A 17,850-nucleotide genomic window follows, 5' to 3' on the forward strand; every position below is an offset into this window, starting at 1 on the left:
GCCGTCCGCGCCTGGGCGGGAAAGCACCAGCGGGCGGTTCCCGCGCTCCCGCAGCGCCACCTAGCGGCCCTGCGCCGCGCCGCTCCCCCCTCTCACCGCCCGGCGCCGAGGTCCCATCTCGGGTTCTTCTCATGAGGGTCTTGATGCTGCTGATAAACCTTAACGTTTTTTGGTTTTTGGTTTTTTAAATTACGCAATACGTTAATCTGCAGTAACATTTTCTCCCTTAACGTCCGGAGGTTTGTCAGGGCGTATTTCAGCAGAAACAAACCCCCGCTCCATGACACGCGGCTGCCAATAAATAATGCGCTTCCCGCCAAAAGATTTTGGACAGGCGGGGACAGTCAGTTATAAACTCCAAAGACAAGCTAATGTGTTTACATGCAGGTCACAGTGCGTGTACACTAACACTCACGCGTAAGGCACCGATTTAGAAACGCCAAAGTGTTTCCCTTTGTATGGACTTCAGCACATATGGATGAAAATTAGATTTATAAACTAAAAGGAAACTACAAATTAAGATGAATATTGTGTTAGCCCCAGACAGCATATTAAATCCCTCATAACCCAAGCTTGGAGTAAACGAAGTTCACAGAGAAGTTCAGTGCCTTGGTTCCCATCCTTTCCCTGATGTAAAATGACCTGGCTTCATTTAGATTCACTGGGCACAAAACATCCAGCCTCGAGCCACCTACAGTTCCCAGGATTTTAAAGGATTATGTATTCATATTCTCTCCTCTGAACAAGGAAATTCAGGAAGAAGTTGCCGTGGAGAAATACAGTTTACGAAACTAGTTAAAAACTCATTCCTGCAACTTTTGAAGGGCCAGCTCAGTGCAGTAGACCCACAGCCATAGCCGAGCTCAAAACCCATTTCATCTGTGCTCTGCCACACACCATTAGGGTAGAATCAGACAGACAGCTTGCGTTTACACACAAATGCACACCTCTCGAGGTTATAGCCGTTTCTTAAGAAAAATACCTCTGTCCAGTATGAAAAGGGAATCAATGCTCTCTTCTTCCAGGCTGTACCATCTTCAATGTGAATTTACGGTGAGTAGAGGGTAAATTGAAAGTCCAGGATTACAAATTTCTGCTTCCAGAAAGAATAGCACAGATATTTTCCCCATGGATAGTTTCACCCCTTGTTACTGCATCAATCAATGCCCAGCAGGAGATGAGCTGGCACTGTGGTGTTTTTTCCACCTAGTACATGAAATGTATCACATACTAGTAACTTTTTCTCACGACATCAAAACCTGAGTGAGATTTGAACAAGCGCTAAGAACAGCAAGAAACAGAATGGCTCCAGCCACATCTTTAGCATTAAACAATTTGAAGATGGCATAGCCTTCTTAGTACGAAAAACTAAATTCCTCAAAAATAATTTGTTGCCACAGAGGCAGCTTTAAACCAGCTTGAATGAGCTTGTCTGCTTTCAGTTTCAATATACACTGTAAGATTTTTATACACATTCTAAGATTACCCTTGGCCCTCAGTCAAAGAACTGTAGGAAAGCCCTCGTGTTAGATAAAAACATAGTTCAAGGAAGAGTCAAGTGCTAGATATTTTGGATTAGAGCGATAACCACACTGAGTATCAGTATATAGCAGGCAGGCAAGAAATTCTGCCTTCAGAGGAAGGGGACAGACACCTGTGAGCATTACAGCCAAGAACAAGAGACAGAAATCCCACTAGCCTTGGACAATGTAAGAGGTGGCCATAAACTGGAGGGATGCCATTGTTAACATGATGTTCTCTCTACATAAGAGGAGATGTACAACAAACAGCAGAGACCTGGGATTTGTGAGACTCTGAGGTTTCACAGTTTAGGTAAGAAGTAAAATAAAAAGGCAATAGCACCATCTTCACAACTTCTACATGCAGGATTAAAGAAAATCTAGCATTCACAGGAGCGTCCACGCAGATAAAACATGTCAGTGTTTATACTGATTCAATGAAAATCTCCTTTTACAGAGTCTTGCATCATGATTATTCCAGTTACCTGAGGAAAAAAAGGCATCTGTAAATGCACAAGTATATTTAGAAGCCGCTGCTCAGTCTCCACCATGTGTAGGGGTGAGGTTAGACACCAGAGAGGCTCTGATCTCTGACGAGTCCAGTGAAAATTGGCAGCAGCTTTAATGCCCCCACTGAGGGAAAAACAAGAAGTCAGCTGTTATCCAGCAGCAGCTGCCTGGCCAAAAGCACACATGTACTGGCCAGCAGATCACCCCGCACGCTGCTCTGCCCAGGCAGCAGGTCAGAGAGGGAGCCTGAGAAATGAGGGGGTGGGAGGGTGAGGAGAGCTGGGACAGGAGAGGGATCGCAGGGTGCAGTGAAAAGGCGTAACAGGCAGGCTTGGGAGGTGCTGGGACATTGAATAAAAATCAGTCGGAAGCCAGATTTTACTGGTTTTGTTCCTTCAGGAACAATATGTTATTTAAGAAAGAACACTTTATACTCAACTCTACACTTTATGTTTAACTCTGTGCTAAGATACTGTATTAAGTGAGAAGAATGAGTATCAGCTTCCCCCCACTGTGCATCTATCAGTATATTTCATGTTTCAGCTGGGTGACCACACCACCTACATGGCTATAGAATATTCTTCTCCTTCTCTGAGGCCACACTAGCAAGTCTGGACAGATAATATCACATGTTAAGGCATTTTCTCTTGCATTCATAGCGCTGCTAGATGACAGTAATGTCATTAGCTTCCTATTGAAGGGCATTAGCTATTGTTTACCCATGGAAAAGCTCTCCTTTGCTGTTCACAAACAGGATAAGGAGCAAAACAGGCAAAACCAACATTGGAAATATATCAGATATCATAATCACGCACTTTAAGTGAAATCTAAACTGCCCTTAATTCTCCTAAAGGGCAATTTCCATCGGCAAGCAACTTATGCTGAAATTGCAGAGTCAAAAATAAATGTCGGCCTCTTTAATGGCTTTGGCAGAAGAGTATAAATTGAAGGGGAGTAATGTGAAAACACAATAACAAACAGCTGGATTGATGCCGTGAGGTGCTGAGCACACTGTGTCTTGATGTAAGAACTAATTTACCCATTTGCTTACTCTTACTCAAGTAAATGGTCTCCCCGGACTCAAACTGCAATTAAGCCCGTTTCCATGTTTAATTGGATGGGAGCAGAATGCTGGGCACTTTGTGGGACCGAGCCCATTGAGAGTACCTTGTATGTTCACCAGACACAAGCAAAATTTGTAACTCACTAAGAATAAAAGGTGAACCTTCAGCCTTTCTCTCTCAAAACCTGCTTCTCAAAACCTGCTTCTAAGCCAAAAACTACCCTAATTCCACTCCTAGTCCCTTCCAGTTAAAAAGTCATACCTACATTTTTTCAATCCCGATGGGGAAAACAGGAAAGAATTTCACAGCAAAGTGTGAGAATCTTAGCTCTAAGAAAGTGTGTATTTTCTGTGACCAAGACAGGCTGCATCAAGATGGATTTTTTTTTCATGTTAGCCAGAGTCTCTTCCCAGTCTCCCAAAGGCCAAAGGTCTCAGCTAGAGCACATCTTTGGGTGTTTCATGTTAAGGAGGCAGAGAAACTGGAGAGAGCACTAAGAAAAAACAAAAATTATCGCAGATATGAAAGAACGGACTATGGGGAAAGACTGAAAGGTTTCACCCAGCAGCAAATGGCCTGGGAGGGCAGTACGGTGGTAAGATGGTGCGTATTGGAATAGTGTTCAAATATATACGGGGTTGTTTTAAAAAAAGGATACTGAGCAGTTGTTCTCAATGTCCAACAAAGGTAAGACAAAAAGAAGTTACTTATTTTACACAAACCAGCTTCAGAGTAGCTTGTAAGCAGCACTTCTAACTATGAGTTAGGACAAGATACCTCAGGAGGCAAAGAGGTCCTCTACTGGAGGATGCTGCTAAAAGGCTATACAAACACCAGTCAGTGACAATCTGTGTATATACACTATCCTGCCTCAGAACAATGGGAATGTACGAGATCACCTATGGTTCCAATTTTCTAGAATTCTGCACATCAGCAACTTCTGACTTCTCCTAAGTTGCAAACCGCCTATCTTTAACATCCAGAGACATAACCAGTAATTACTGAGCCAGCATTACAGGAGGGGAAGAGCCTTTGCGTTTGTGTAACACTTGGTTGCATTGCTTGGTAGATACAGAATGGTCAGCTGCATTTCATTTATTGCCCGCCGTGAGTAAGAAATCCCCATTCACTGTTCCAGGATATTTTGCTCAGAGGATATTGCTGCCAAACAGCGGCAGTGGTCTTGGCTGAAAAAATTCTCAGGGACAAACCCCCTGTTTTGCATCTCTGGAGTTAAGACTCACTATTATTATAGATAATACTATGGTTATTGAATATGGCTTCCTCACACATTGGCTAGTGTACAAAAAGATTTATTTTGGTAGAGACATGCCAAGCTATTAATAAAAAAGTCCTGATGAGACATGTTTTGCCAATTAAGAAATTTAGTGTTGTAATGGCAGCACTACGTCATTGAATTCCCCCAATGCAGCAGACAAGCTTTGATCCAAACACTACACTCGATCTGATCACAAGTCAAGCTGAAAGAATAGTCTACCCAGCTATTTTGTTTCACGATGTCAGAGAAAGGCCATAGTAGGATTCTTCCAACCATCTCTGAACAGTCAGACATATTTATGGAATGAATAAACTGCCAGAAATTAACTAAGTTGTTTTTGCAGGAAGATGTCCATAATAGAACCATTAGCAAGTCTGACTGAGGGAATTCAGAGACAGATAAACGAAAGCCCCTATTGTTACACATTTCTAAAATGCTTTTCCATTATGGACATAGTTGCTAAATGTTTCCAGAATTCAGTGCTGAGAATTCACAGGATACATACTCTAATGGTCCAGAATACACAAAACTGCACTGTAAAAACCAATAATGTGATAGACTACTACTGTTGCGTCAGAAAATCTTATTATGTGAGGATTCTGACATCCATATAAAATGAAACATAGTATAATGGGGAATAATTGAGCTCATTCTACTTACCCACTCACTACATGCTCTTTATTATTTCCTGATTGCAAACACAGCTATTGGAATGGGAGGGGGGAAGGATAGAATTGGCAGTCTATCCATATGACTATTTTGTCATTCTGGTTTTAAAATAGAGGCAGTTAGGAACAGAACATATACGTTATGTGTTAGTTTTCAATGGAGTAACATATAAGAAAGCCCTTCTGGATCACCTGCAAAATTACTGCTTTGCTGTTAACAGCCTACAACAGATTGTTATTGCTAAAGGTTTTAACGAACATGTTTTGTCAGTAATAAAATTCAAAGACAGCTCTGTCAAACTCAGAAGTATAAAAATGCTTATAAGGAAAGGATAATTATCAGTACTTACCAATTCCGTACTTTGTCCTGTAATATTCTTTTGTGAATTCATCACAATCACAGAGTATTATCTTCCTTCCCCAAACATTAATTACTGCCCCTATTTTCAGGTCACTGTCTCTGTAAAATTCTTGATGCACTGCTCCTGTCTAATAAAAGAGGGAACATTTACACGGCAGCTCTATAAATCTCAAAATCCCACAACCTTTCTTAAATTCCAGGTCATTTAGTCTGTGTGACTTAAAATATAACCTTCACAGTCCATTTGCAAGTATTTTTCACCCCATGCTAAGCTACCTCACTTTCACAAATGTGGAATTTACATACAGTAAATCTCAGTAGTTTTCATTTGAGCTCTTCTCCAGTAGCAACGCAGTTTTATAAATATCTCTCTCTGTTGCAGAGGACAACCACCACAGAAATTACAAAAACTGCTATAATGACATTCAACAGCTGGAGGCATTCAATAATATCTGACCTTACGATTGTCCAGAATGTAACGGCCTCTGTTTCCTACTAACTTTCCAAACACATTGAGAACAGTGCGACTGGTGATTGTCCCCGGCTGATACAGCCCACTGGGAGCACACTGCAAGAAAAGACACCAACTCTTAATACAGTTAACAGTGAAGAAAGACAACTCAGTTACCTTGGAACTAGCAGGTTTTTTTACAGACTTACTGTTATTGTAGTATTTTCTTGGGAGAACTTTTAGTAAATCCTAAGGTAAGATTACACTACCAAACCTAAAAGTCAGGGTATATGTCAAAAGCCAGTATGTATGCCAGAAGCAGCATTCAGAATCTTACTGTGTATCCAAGAGTAGTCTCCTTTTTCGTGGAAGCAAACAGAAAGCAAAGGTTAGCACATCCAAAGTAACACATCCTTATCAACATCTGCTCTCACGGCTATTACTTTGATTGGTAGTTAGCAAAAGAACCAGTCAGGGTTGGTCCTACTGTGCTAACCACTGCACAAATACAGGGGATTCAAGTTAGCATGATTCTATTGGCAAAATTGTTAGTATCTTTGTTTCTATCTCAAGTTTCAAAATTATGAAAGTAATTTATCTCAGTAATATCAAACTTAATATACAAACACATTGCATTTTTTTAAGTTATGAACAAATCGCTGATGCAGCGTGACCAAGGTGGGTTATTTTGTCATACCACCTTCCCTGAGACCCCAACTCTTGACTGATCTCCTCTGGTGTCCTTCTCAAAACCTCCACTGAAATCAGAGGAGAAGCCAGCCCTTAAAATTGCAACATGCACTTCAATGTTAGAAGGGGTCTGTTAACATAGACCCACTGCTAAATCAGCATCTCAGAACATAGGATGCACAAGGTGAGAAAAGTGTAATATTTTGCTGTTAAGTCTTTTACTATAATATCTCATGTACATTTATGGCATCTCAAACAGATTACCAGTATTAGAAGGGAAGGAGGGAAAAGATTCTCCAGTATTTTACTCCATCTTTGGGTTGACATTATTCTATCATCAGGATCTGTCTGGAGCGATACAGAAGTGTACCCAGCTCATTAATTTTATAATAATAATAGGTTACAGAGGACTCAAATCCCTTGAAAGTTTCTCTGAGAGAAGCCCTCTCAAATAAGCACCTGATTAATCCTGACAAAGCTTGTTCACAGATTCCTATTGATTTTAACTAGCTTTGCATAAGGTCCCAAATCCAGGAAATCAATTTTAAGAAAACACTCTAGATTTGCTACAAAGAAGTAATGTTATGGAATACTAAAACTAGACTTTTCCAAAGGTTCCAAATATAAGTCATACAGATCAAATCTGAATTCACCTCAGTTTTACACTAGTTTATCAATGTTAATTATTTTTCTGGACTTCCATTACTACATAGCATTATTAATACATTTACCTTAATACACTAATATTGGAGAAAGGAAGTCATAGCATATCTTTCCGCTTAAATTCTCTCTCCTTTTAATTTAAGCATGACAAGCCAAAACTTATTTTTTTCTATCACTTATTAAGTTATTATACGAATATGTGTACACAACCTAAATCATGTAATTATGATTAACACTCTGCTAACACTTTCTAAATATCATTACAATCCTACTACAGGATTTTCAAAACAAGGCCTTTAATATTTCTTAATTAGTGAAAGAATTTTAAATAAGCTGAAATTTTGATTCCTCACCTTTGGAAGCTTATCTCTTCTGAGGAAAAGTGGAACTGTATCCCGGCCTGAATTTACTGGTATAATTTCTTTTATATCAATAGTATCATCAGACAAATAATAGTGCAGAACAAGTTCCCGTGGGTCATGAAACATGGATTCCGGATCATCCCACACACAGAAAAAACGTAAAACTTGTCCATCGTGCTCCAGAAATTGTTTCAAAGTGTCAATGCGCTCATAGGGGCGTAATGGCTTCATACTATCCAGAATCTGCAGTTAAAGGAGAAATGAAGAGGAACACCTTTTTAATTATTTGCTCTTAAAAACAGGATACCAAACTGCAAGGTACCACCTAATCTTAGAATATGCTTTTAGGATTTTCAAATCACACCACACAATTACAATACATGAAACGCTATTTTATGCCATTACCAAAGAACTATTTACAGGGTTGCTGTGCCATCAGAAAATATATGAAAACAATTTTGGAATGGTTTTGATCCTTGTTTTTCTTGCAATAAGGTCCTTTAGATCAGAGAATTGTTAAATTATTTATAGTACAGCTCACATTTTCAACAAATTGCCCATGGTAACTGATGACTACAACTCCAAACAGCACCACCCTGCCTGATTTACTTCCTTGAAAATTATTTTTTTATAGATGATGTGGTATAAAGAATTCTTTGCTTTCCCTTTGGTGTTTTCTTTCCTTTAGCTTTAAAACACAGCTAATTAACTTTCGATTCATGTCATACAGTTAGCAGGTACTGGGTAAGTATGTTCTTCTCCCAATATACACACAGAAGTCTGAAAAGGAATAGCAAATTTCAAACTAAAGATATATTCCAGCTGATGTGATCTATAACAAGATGCTATTTACAGTCATGGATGCTGCAAAACCAGTAGCACTGCATTAAATCGGATCCCAGAATGATGATCCAATCTGAGGATTGCATTTACATACTGTCAGTTACAATCACATATATAAATGGTGACCTGAACAGGGTGTTTCTCCTAAGTCAAAATCCATCATGTCCAAAGTGTGTTAAAGGGGCAAGAGAGTTCTAATCTACAAAATTCTACAAAATTGCTTCCAAAAGAGAATGGTGACAGACATCAATGAGACAATGTAAGCTGAGCTGTCCGAACAGAAAGAACTGTTGCCCATGGGCAGTTTATATCATTGTCTAAATTTCTATTTATCCAATGATACATCTTCTAGCCTTAAAAACAGGAGAGGGAAAAGGCCCATTCTTTCAGAGCATCAAATCTTAAAATAAGGAGAGCAGAACCAAGTTTTGCCTGCCAATGTCCTTGCTGGTCTGCAGCATTCTTTCCATTTCAGGCATCATCATGCTCGTATGCATGGTATTTACCATCCTAGTACTATCTTTCTTCCTTCCTGACCCTTGAAGATGCAACAAGCAACGAAATACAGCCAGGGAGCCAGATAATATCATTATCCATGGGAATTCATCTCCAGCAATACAGAAGTATGAATCTAAGGGTCTTGATTTTCTATCAAGAAAATAGATCACTGGTCTCATTGTATACTTTCCTTTCTTTTGTACCTTCATTTTCTGTCCATCTGCACTATTAGAAGTCTGGGGCAAACCCATTTAATTTTGCTCAAAGCAGTCCAGAGCAATCCACCCTTAACAAATAAGAAAAATTACCTTCCTCAAATTAGTCACAGGAAAGTAGCAGCATAAAGCAGCCAGAATTTGCTAGGTAACTTTGCTGTAATTTCTCAACAACTGTGGATGTTAAGACATAGATTTCAGTAATACTTGGTCTTTTGATTCTATTATTTCTGAAACGTTTTTTTCCCCTCTCCATTCTCTTTAGATACACACACGCAGAATACTTGAATGTTTTGCTTGTTGCTTTTCCGAAAAAACAAAACAAAACAAAAAAAAAAGATCTAAGCAAATGGTCCTGTACCATAAATAATGCTGACATTGTCTGACAATATCAAGACAACTCAGCATATGTTAATATACAACTGTTACCTACAAGGCCTGAGTAAGGGAAAAGCAACCCATGGCCAGCCTGATTCACCACTACAGAGAACCAGGAGACATATTACAAACACTACTTTTCACGGGGGGACTGCAAAAAGCGTGAAAGCATAAAGTAAGTGAAACCAACACGTTGGCCTAAGAGTGCCTCAAAGACGGCAAATGGTCCTACACATCTCAGTGATAACTACCTTGCATTTTTGCTGCTGAGGGCTGCAGCAGTTTTCTCTGGAAATTAAGGTGAATTTCTCTGGAAAAAAAGAGGATTAAGGTGAATGCAACAGACACATGGAGTATTTGTTGCTCTCAGAGTACTAGACTGGATCTATCACAATAGGCTCCATATCATAGGCCAACAGTCCTAACAGAGTCAGGTCAAGAAAAAAATACAGTACCATCTGCACTCATATTAATAAAGAAAAACAGAAGAGAAAGAAACTGTTATTATCTCATCTCCTACATAAAACATCACTCCCACTACTATTCTCAGAGAAAAGACCCCAAATCCTGCAGAGAGGAATCCACATCGCATTTAGGAGCTGCGAGTGAGATTTTTGGGGGACGTGTGTATGCATTCCCATATACTCATAAAAGAGGGAACTGCATTGAAATAAAACCTCACGTCTTTAAACTGCAGACTGCTGGGTTCTGTGTGGCAGGAGAAGTTACTTTACACATGCAAAGAGCTGTTAATAACATGTGGGGTAGAGATGAAAATTGACATATGAATAGACCACGTGAGTGAGTCTGCAGGAAGCCATGGAAGTGCTTGAGCCACAATTCCAATTAGATCTTCCTTTAAACACAGAATCACAGAATCACAGATTAAATTAGCCTAAACAAAATCATAAGTAAAACATACAAGTCCATTTTTTTTTCTTTTCAGTTTAATGCAGGAAGGTTTATTTTATTTTTACCAATTAATTTTGATTTGTTTCAACAGGTGTGTCAACACATGAGGAGAAAATCAGTTATATCTGGGACTTCACTATGTTAGTACAATGAGCCATATAATAAAATTTTAAAAAGCAAGTTTTCTCTTGTGATTCATTATGTTTAAATAACTACCTCTGCATACTTTCTATTTGCTATTACAGAACTATTTTATATAATACATATTACTAACAGCAATGGTACTTTTATTAAAATAAAGTTTTTGCTATCACTGACCTTTTGCCGTTCTTTGGTGTACAGGTCATCTGGACGATCTGCGGGAGGATTTAATCTAACTCCCATCTTCCTCAGGAAATTTTTTGTAAACTGGTCACAATCTATAATCTTATATCTGCGTGCATAAAGGATTACTTCTATGTTGATATTAAAATGATCTATAGTATAGAACTGATCTTCATGAGGAGGAGGAAGTGGAATCCGATGTCGTCGAACAATAGTTCCTGTAAAAGAATTAGAACAAATTCATAGAGTCAATATCCTCTGCTCTAAGGATCACTTTACAGACTTGCTCATTTTCTATGCTGATATGAACAAAATAGATGAAATCATACGGGAGAAACAAAATTACCCTTCATTCAGCAAAAGAACTATTAGGTAAGAGGATCCTATCTGTTAACAACAATACTTTACAATGATTATCTTCTAGAACCTTAAGTTCTAGTATTTGACTTAAATTAATATAGAAAATTAGCACCTTCTGAAGCAAAGAGGAAGCTACTGGAATAAATCCCCCGTGTTGCTGGAAACATAACAGGTTAGTATTTTTTCAACAAGAATAGCAAAGACACTGCTCTCATTATGATTAGAGATGTCTTTTTCACTTTTTCTGAGAAGCAAAGCAGTAGTCATTACTACCATTAATTATTCTTTTTAAAAAAAACACAAAAAGTTGTGCAAAAAACCCATGTGGCACCGATGTATGAGAGGGACTAGATTTGTCTATGCTCTGCAGGGTGTGGAGAGCCATACATAGCTAAGGTTAGAGAAAAAAAGTGCCCCACCAAGGAAAAAAATCTAATCTATCAAGCATGGAAAGAGGTGCATTCAACTGAGCTTCCTAAAGGAGCAAAATTAAAGTTGAGACAATTGAGATGACTTGGGCTGATTGCTGTGCTGCAGTAAAGAAATGTGTATGTTGATCCATCTCCGAAATACAGAGCCAGGAACTCATAACCCATAGTATAACAGGAACACCATCCAAAAGAAAAAGAAAGGGAAAATAAAAAGAATAAAGAAAAAAGAAAGACATTTTAACTTTGTTAAAGTAAGTACACACTTAAATTTTCTCCTTGATAGTCTTTAAATGAAAGGACTGTTTTTCTGGGAGTATTTTTTTTTTTTTACATTTACCACATTAAAAGAGAAGGGATCTGCTATTGGTCTATCAGCTGAAAACTCACAAATATATTGATGAAATGGGTAATGCTTCAAAAGTACGCACTGATCATGATTAAGAGACCATCTCTCATATGGAATGGTTGAGAGAGCTGGGTCTGTTCAGCCTGGAGCAGAGATGGCTTGGGGGTTGGGGGGGGGAGGAATCTTATCAACATTTTTAAATAACTCATGGGAGGGAATGAAGAAGATGGAGCCAGACTCTTCTCTGTGGTGCCCACTGATAGGACAAGAGGCAATGGGCACAAATTAAAAGATACAAAATTCCATCTGAACACAAGAAAACACTTTTTTACTGTGAGGGTGATGAAACACCGGAAGAGGCTGTCCAAAAAGGTTGTAGAGTCTCCATTCTTGGAGACACTTAAAAGGCGGGGGTTGGACTAGACAATCTTAAGATATCCCTTCCAACTTCAACAATTCTGTGATACTACAAGTGTTTTAGAAACAACTTATAAGCTACAGCCCCAGTAGGTTAAACAAATATGTAACGCATACATTAAAGAAAGGTACGCAGCTGCCTGTATGACAAGCTATGATTTATTCTGACTGAGGTTCACAAAGAACAGCAGACTAGCAAAGCTGGGTCTAAACTCTTCTTTTCAACATGATGAGAGAACAAAAAAGACAACAGTGACAGTTTTGCCACATCAATATCTCAGTATAGTTGTGTGAAAATGCCCTGCAGAGAATAAAAAGATGGTCTAGTCTTCAATCTTAGGCTTTTTGCTGTGCTTACCAACCCAGACACCTCTGTAGCACCAGCTTTATAACACAGATACCCACTGGTTAAGACCAGACAGAAACAACCAACACATACTATTATAATAATTCCTTGCCACCATAGGTTCCCAACAACTTTAAAATTACAGTAATTATAAAAGATGCAATTTTAAGACAGCAGTAAACACACAAAAATTCCAAAACTAATAATAGTTCCAGTACTAACCTACTACTACAGTAATAGTTTACTAGACACAATTATCTAAAAGGTCTGTCTCATTATCTCTCACTACAGAGCTGGATCTCTTTCCAGTGCCCTTCAGCTGTGCATCTGGTAGTGTTTCCCACTGAGTCCCGTTTGATGGTTTTCCAGCGCTGCTATTTTGTTTTGGGAGTAGGTGGGGGTGGAGGAGGGCCTGGGGAGAGAAGGGATGAAGAGAGGCAGAGGAGGAAGGAGAAAGATATCACTGTGTGACTTTGTTTGGTGTTTGAATGGCCTTATTTCTGAGTTAGTCCATGGAAATTCTTTATTGTTCACTTCATTTCCCTAGGGACTAATCTGTATGAAGTAACTTCCACTACTACATTATCAGAGTTGTCTGTTAAATTCTAACTCTTACAATGAAAACATACCCTTCATTTTTCAGGGGAATAAAGCAACAAAGCAGATTCACTTTACGTTCCCACTAAAATAATTATTTAAGACCTGGTCAGCATCCTGATGTTTCACATTTACCAAATCTGACATTCTGGTAACTGACCTTTGACTGTAAAATAAATTTGAACCTCTATCTGCTTAAACATACACATATTTAAGATGCATCCTCACGGAGATGTTAGTTAGAAAACATGGTAATTAGCACATTTTAACGTGATGTAAAACTTCATTACATTATCGTTAGCAAAACCACAGACATTAAAATATGTTACCTGATTTTGGGTAATCCTTAGGTCACTCCTACAAAAATCAATAGATAACATGCTAAGACAGAACAATCTTCCGCATAAATGCAGAACAATGCAAATCCTGTTGAATAATCATGTTAGTGAAAACATAATGGTTGACAATTTTCTAATATGAGGTGTTTTCTGAGGGTATATTCACCTCAGAACTGGTGAATAAGCCTTCAGCTAGTTTTTCATATCACTTTTCAAAGTATAATACACAAACCCACTTTGTTCTGAGGGATAAGAACTTTTTTTCCAATGGAAAATGTCTTGTAAAGATAATACCTCTAGCAATCCTTTGCTTTTATTAGGTATCACTGTGCCTGATCTACACATGTAGAGAATAGATTTTATATTGTTGAATTTCAAATTCAGTAAAACCTGATCAGTTGAAGTTAGTACTCAGCATTTTTTAAATTGTCCTTCCTTCTAGAAAAGAATTACATTTCTACTTCTAGAAATTTGCCACAGATTGTCATAGGAGAATGGCTATTCTTGATGTTTCTTTCATCCTTTGTCAGTTTATTGAACAGGCTATCCTACTGCACCACCACCAATATTTTAAATATTTGCATCTGGCTAGGCTAAAGCTCTCTTCTACTGTGCTCTTGTAATGGGGAGTTGGGGTACTGCCTTTCTCTGACAGTGGTGGTGGCATCGCATTCCCACTCTATAATTTGTAGCATATCTTCTTTTCTTTCAGGGCTTCTGACTATTTGGCAACTACAGCAGCAGCTTAGGGAGACCTTAATAGTAGTGACGGCCTTTTGACTATGGGGCAGCTTATGAAACCACACAGCAAATGATTTGGTCTCTGCTGCTACACTGCTTTGCAGAAAAAATAAAGTGGTATCAAGAATTTCGTCAGCACAGCTTTCTGATTCCCTCTGCACTACTCAAGAGTGCATTAGAGAGAGGAGAGGAATGGGTAACACCTGGAGTTTGTACACTCTTTGACTGCTTGCACAGAAAGGAGGAGAAGCAACCACTCCTATTCCTGCAACACAAAGAATTCACCCCAATAAACAAGGGAGCTTCTTACATTCACTTATTGACCCACCTCAGAACATAGCAAGGTCATGATTTGGCCACCATCAAGCATGGCAAAATCACAATTATTTCAAGGCCTCAGGGGAGGTCTTAAACTCTTAGATAATCAGTTATAGTGGAGGAGCTGACTGCAACTTCACTTTCCCGCTTTTACTTTCCTCTTCAGCCAGCCGGCCTTGGGAAGCCAGCCAGCAAGCAGCTCCATTCTCTTTTTCAGCTGGCTGACCTTGGGGAAACCAGCCAGCTGCTCCACTCTGCTCCAGCTTGCAGGGCCTGGATTGCACTGGAAGCTACAGTCAGTCCCATGGGACATAAATGACCTTTTGATAAGACAGTATCAGCCAGCCACGGTCCTGTTAACTGGGAATTAGATCTACAAAACACTTGCACTGCCATATCTAGCCTGGCTCTCTTCAGGAGAATTTCTTTCTATACAGGAAAAATAATTAGCGTTCTGGCTCTGGAAGAACACAGTGGAGTTTGTTATGTGAACAAGTTTACTGTCCATCTCTTCACTCTGTACTCCCTTATCTTTATTTAGTTTTTGTGCACTTTGATTGTCCTGGTATTTTTTGCTTTGATTCTGGTTTCTCAAGTTCAGCCTGGCCTCTGCATTCCTTTTTGTTTTGCACTGAATTTCTCTGTTTGTATATATTTCTTCTAATGCTTCTAACATTTTCCAAAGTTCAAACTATAGGAAGGCAGTTTCCAAAATTAAATGAAGTTTAAATTTCAGTTATTTGATAGCAACCTTATCTGTCCAAATTCATGTCCAAGTACAGCAGACAGTTCCATAATGCTCTTTTTTAAAGTCACTGAAATACATTTCCCACAGATCATTTACTGTGTCACTCTGAGATTTTGACCAACAGTCAAAGCACATTTTCTGGCTTTTTTTTTCTGAAGCCAATTTGTTTTAGTTTTGTAAAATCATAACCAAACTTAGAAATTCTTCTAACTTCTTTGACAGCTACTCCTTCACCAAATCTTCCTGCAGTCCATAAGCCCCTCCAAGGTTTTTTTCTGCAAAGCCACAAGAGCTACCCACAGTGGAGAGTACAGTGGGAAACGACTACGTTTCTCTGATCCCACCATGCCCAGAGACACCCGTTCAGACCATCAAGGTCTCATTTGTGGGTTACAGCACAAGCACTGGTAATCACGTGGCCTCAAGGCATTAAGCAGCCAAGTGAAGAAGATATACCTTTGATCTACTCTACCACCTGCCTTTGATCTGCCCCACCACTGCTATATCTACTCTGCAAGAAGACTCCCAAGAACAGCCATTTGAGCTGTCTATTTTACACCTTTTCCGCCAGGGTAAACATCCAAGTTAAGGTCACCACCACCTTCTGCCTTCAACAGTTCAATTCTACTTTTTCCATCGTGTTTTTTTGCCACTCCTCCTTTACACAACCCCTTTCCTGCCACGGCCACTCCCCAACTTGTTCACATAGACTGAGCCTATCCTGCTCCTGATGTTCCCACATTTCTTTCTTCACCCACATACCCACACCTGTCCTCTTTTGTTCAGTGCAGTTTGCCTTTCAACAACCCAAGGTTTCCTACAGTTGAACTGTCCTCTACAAACCCCTGGCCTTTTAATTAACTGAAATGTTGTATTTCAGCAGAGATGCGGAGGACAGCATTATGGTTAAGATCCTGAACTTCAGTTCTGTTCAGTTCCTCATACTGTTAACAATCTTTTGTGCATGATGACGGGCAAGATTTTCATTCCTTTGTGCTTCAGTTTACCAGCTTCACAATGCAGATAGTTACACTCCTGTTGTTCTTAGGCCTACAAATTCCCAGTCAGGACAGGGAATTTGAGTAACGTAAGAGATATATATAATTATAATAAAAGAGGCAACAGGCCAATTCTTAATTGAAAATGGAATAAGACTAGCAGTTATTTGTTTGGGTTTTCTTTTTAAGAAACACTGCTTTTGCATTTATTCAACAACAAATATTTAGTGCCTTTAACATTACAACTTTGTGGTTGTTCTTCAGTTGTGGAGCATGAAGCCACTGCCCAAGCGCATGCGAGTAAAGAATGCTCTGATAGGCATCTCCACCACCTTTTTCCCTCTACATCCTATTAATCTCTAGGATAACGAGAATATTTATGTAGCTGTTTATGATAAAGTATAGGCCCCAGATGATCTCATCAACTGTGATGCCTAAACACACCCCAAATAGTCCCTGGTGTTTTCAATCTACAGTATCTCTTCATTCCCAAACACAATCAATATACAGAGCTTCCTTACCAGCCCAGGTACCAGCAACAAACAAATTAAGTGCACTTTTGAGATCTTGGAAATTTTCTTTTTAATCCATCAGTTTAATATTTTGCGTATACTCATTTATCCCACATAAAGTACTCATACAAAGCTGTAAAGGCCTTCAAAACATAGAATCATAGAATCATAGAATGGTTTAGGTTGGAAAGGACCCACCTAACTCCAACTTCCAACCTCTCTGCCATGGGCAGGGACACCTCTGACTAGACCAGGTTGCCCAAGGCCACGTCCAGCCTGGCCTTGAACACCTCCAGGGATGGGGCCTCAACAACCTCTCTGGGCAACCTGTTGCAGTGCCTTACCACCCTTAAAGTGAAAAACTTCTTCCTAATGTTTAATCTAAACCTGCCCTTGCATGGAAGACGGAGAGAATTCTTGTTTCTCTCTACACTGTTCAGTTCACAAAGGTGACTCCAAAACCATTAACATAAGATACAACCAAGGAAATGGAGGAAAACTGAAGCATTCCTGTCACTGCAGGATCATGACTAGACTGCCAGGCACATGAGGCCTGAAGGGGCAGTCTGCACAAGCCATACAACAAAGACAATGAAAACAACTCATTACTATAGCTAGATTCAAAGGAATCTGCTTTGAATTTTCTTTACTCTGCTCTAATGAACGTGGCTTCCACCTTCCCTCTCAAAGACACTGCCTCTGCCCCTCAGGTTAACTGTACTTCCTTTGTCGATGCTCATTTGTTCTAAGCCACAAAATCCAGAAACAGCCGCTCCCACTCCTGTGACACACAAGTCAAGGAAAGCCTAAACCTGATGATGTCTCTGGCGTCATACACGAGTGCAGGGAGGGGATAAGTAACTTGCAAGTTCCCAAGAAAAGAGATCCAACATGCTTTTCTTCGGGTCTTGAAAAAGCACTTGTCCAGGTAGGAGTAGGACAAGATTCCTCTGAATTAAA

The 17,850-nt window shown here is 39.4% G+C and overlaps 1 protein-coding gene across 1 annotated transcript in view; it reads right to left on the reverse strand.

Moving 5' to 3' along the window:
- The window catches only part of EFHC2 (EF-hand domain (C-terminal) containing 2), a 52,803-nt gene that overhangs the window by 29,275 nt on the left and 5,678 nt on the right, over positions 1-17,850 (reverse strand). Inside the window, exons 3-6 of the mRNA XM_009893287.1 lie at positions 10,733-10,956; positions 7,560-7,811; positions 5,860-5,970; positions 5,392-5,530 (exon numbers count right to left, since the gene is read on the reverse strand). Coding sequence (XP_009891589.1) covers positions 5,392-5,530; positions 5,860-5,970; positions 7,560-7,811; positions 10,733-10,956 — 726 coding nt within the window. The remainder of the gene's footprint in view (positions 1-5,391; positions 5,531-5,859; positions 5,971-7,559; positions 7,812-10,732; positions 10,957-17,850) is intronic.

This window comes from Charadrius vociferus, unplaced genomic scaffold, assembly GCF_000708025.1.
Source record: "Charadrius vociferus isolate BGI_N301 unplaced genomic scaffold, ASM70802v2 scaffold209, whole genome shotgun sequence".
Classification (NCBI taxonomy): Eukaryota; Metazoa; Chordata; class Aves; order Charadriiformes; family Charadriidae; genus Charadrius; species Charadrius vociferus.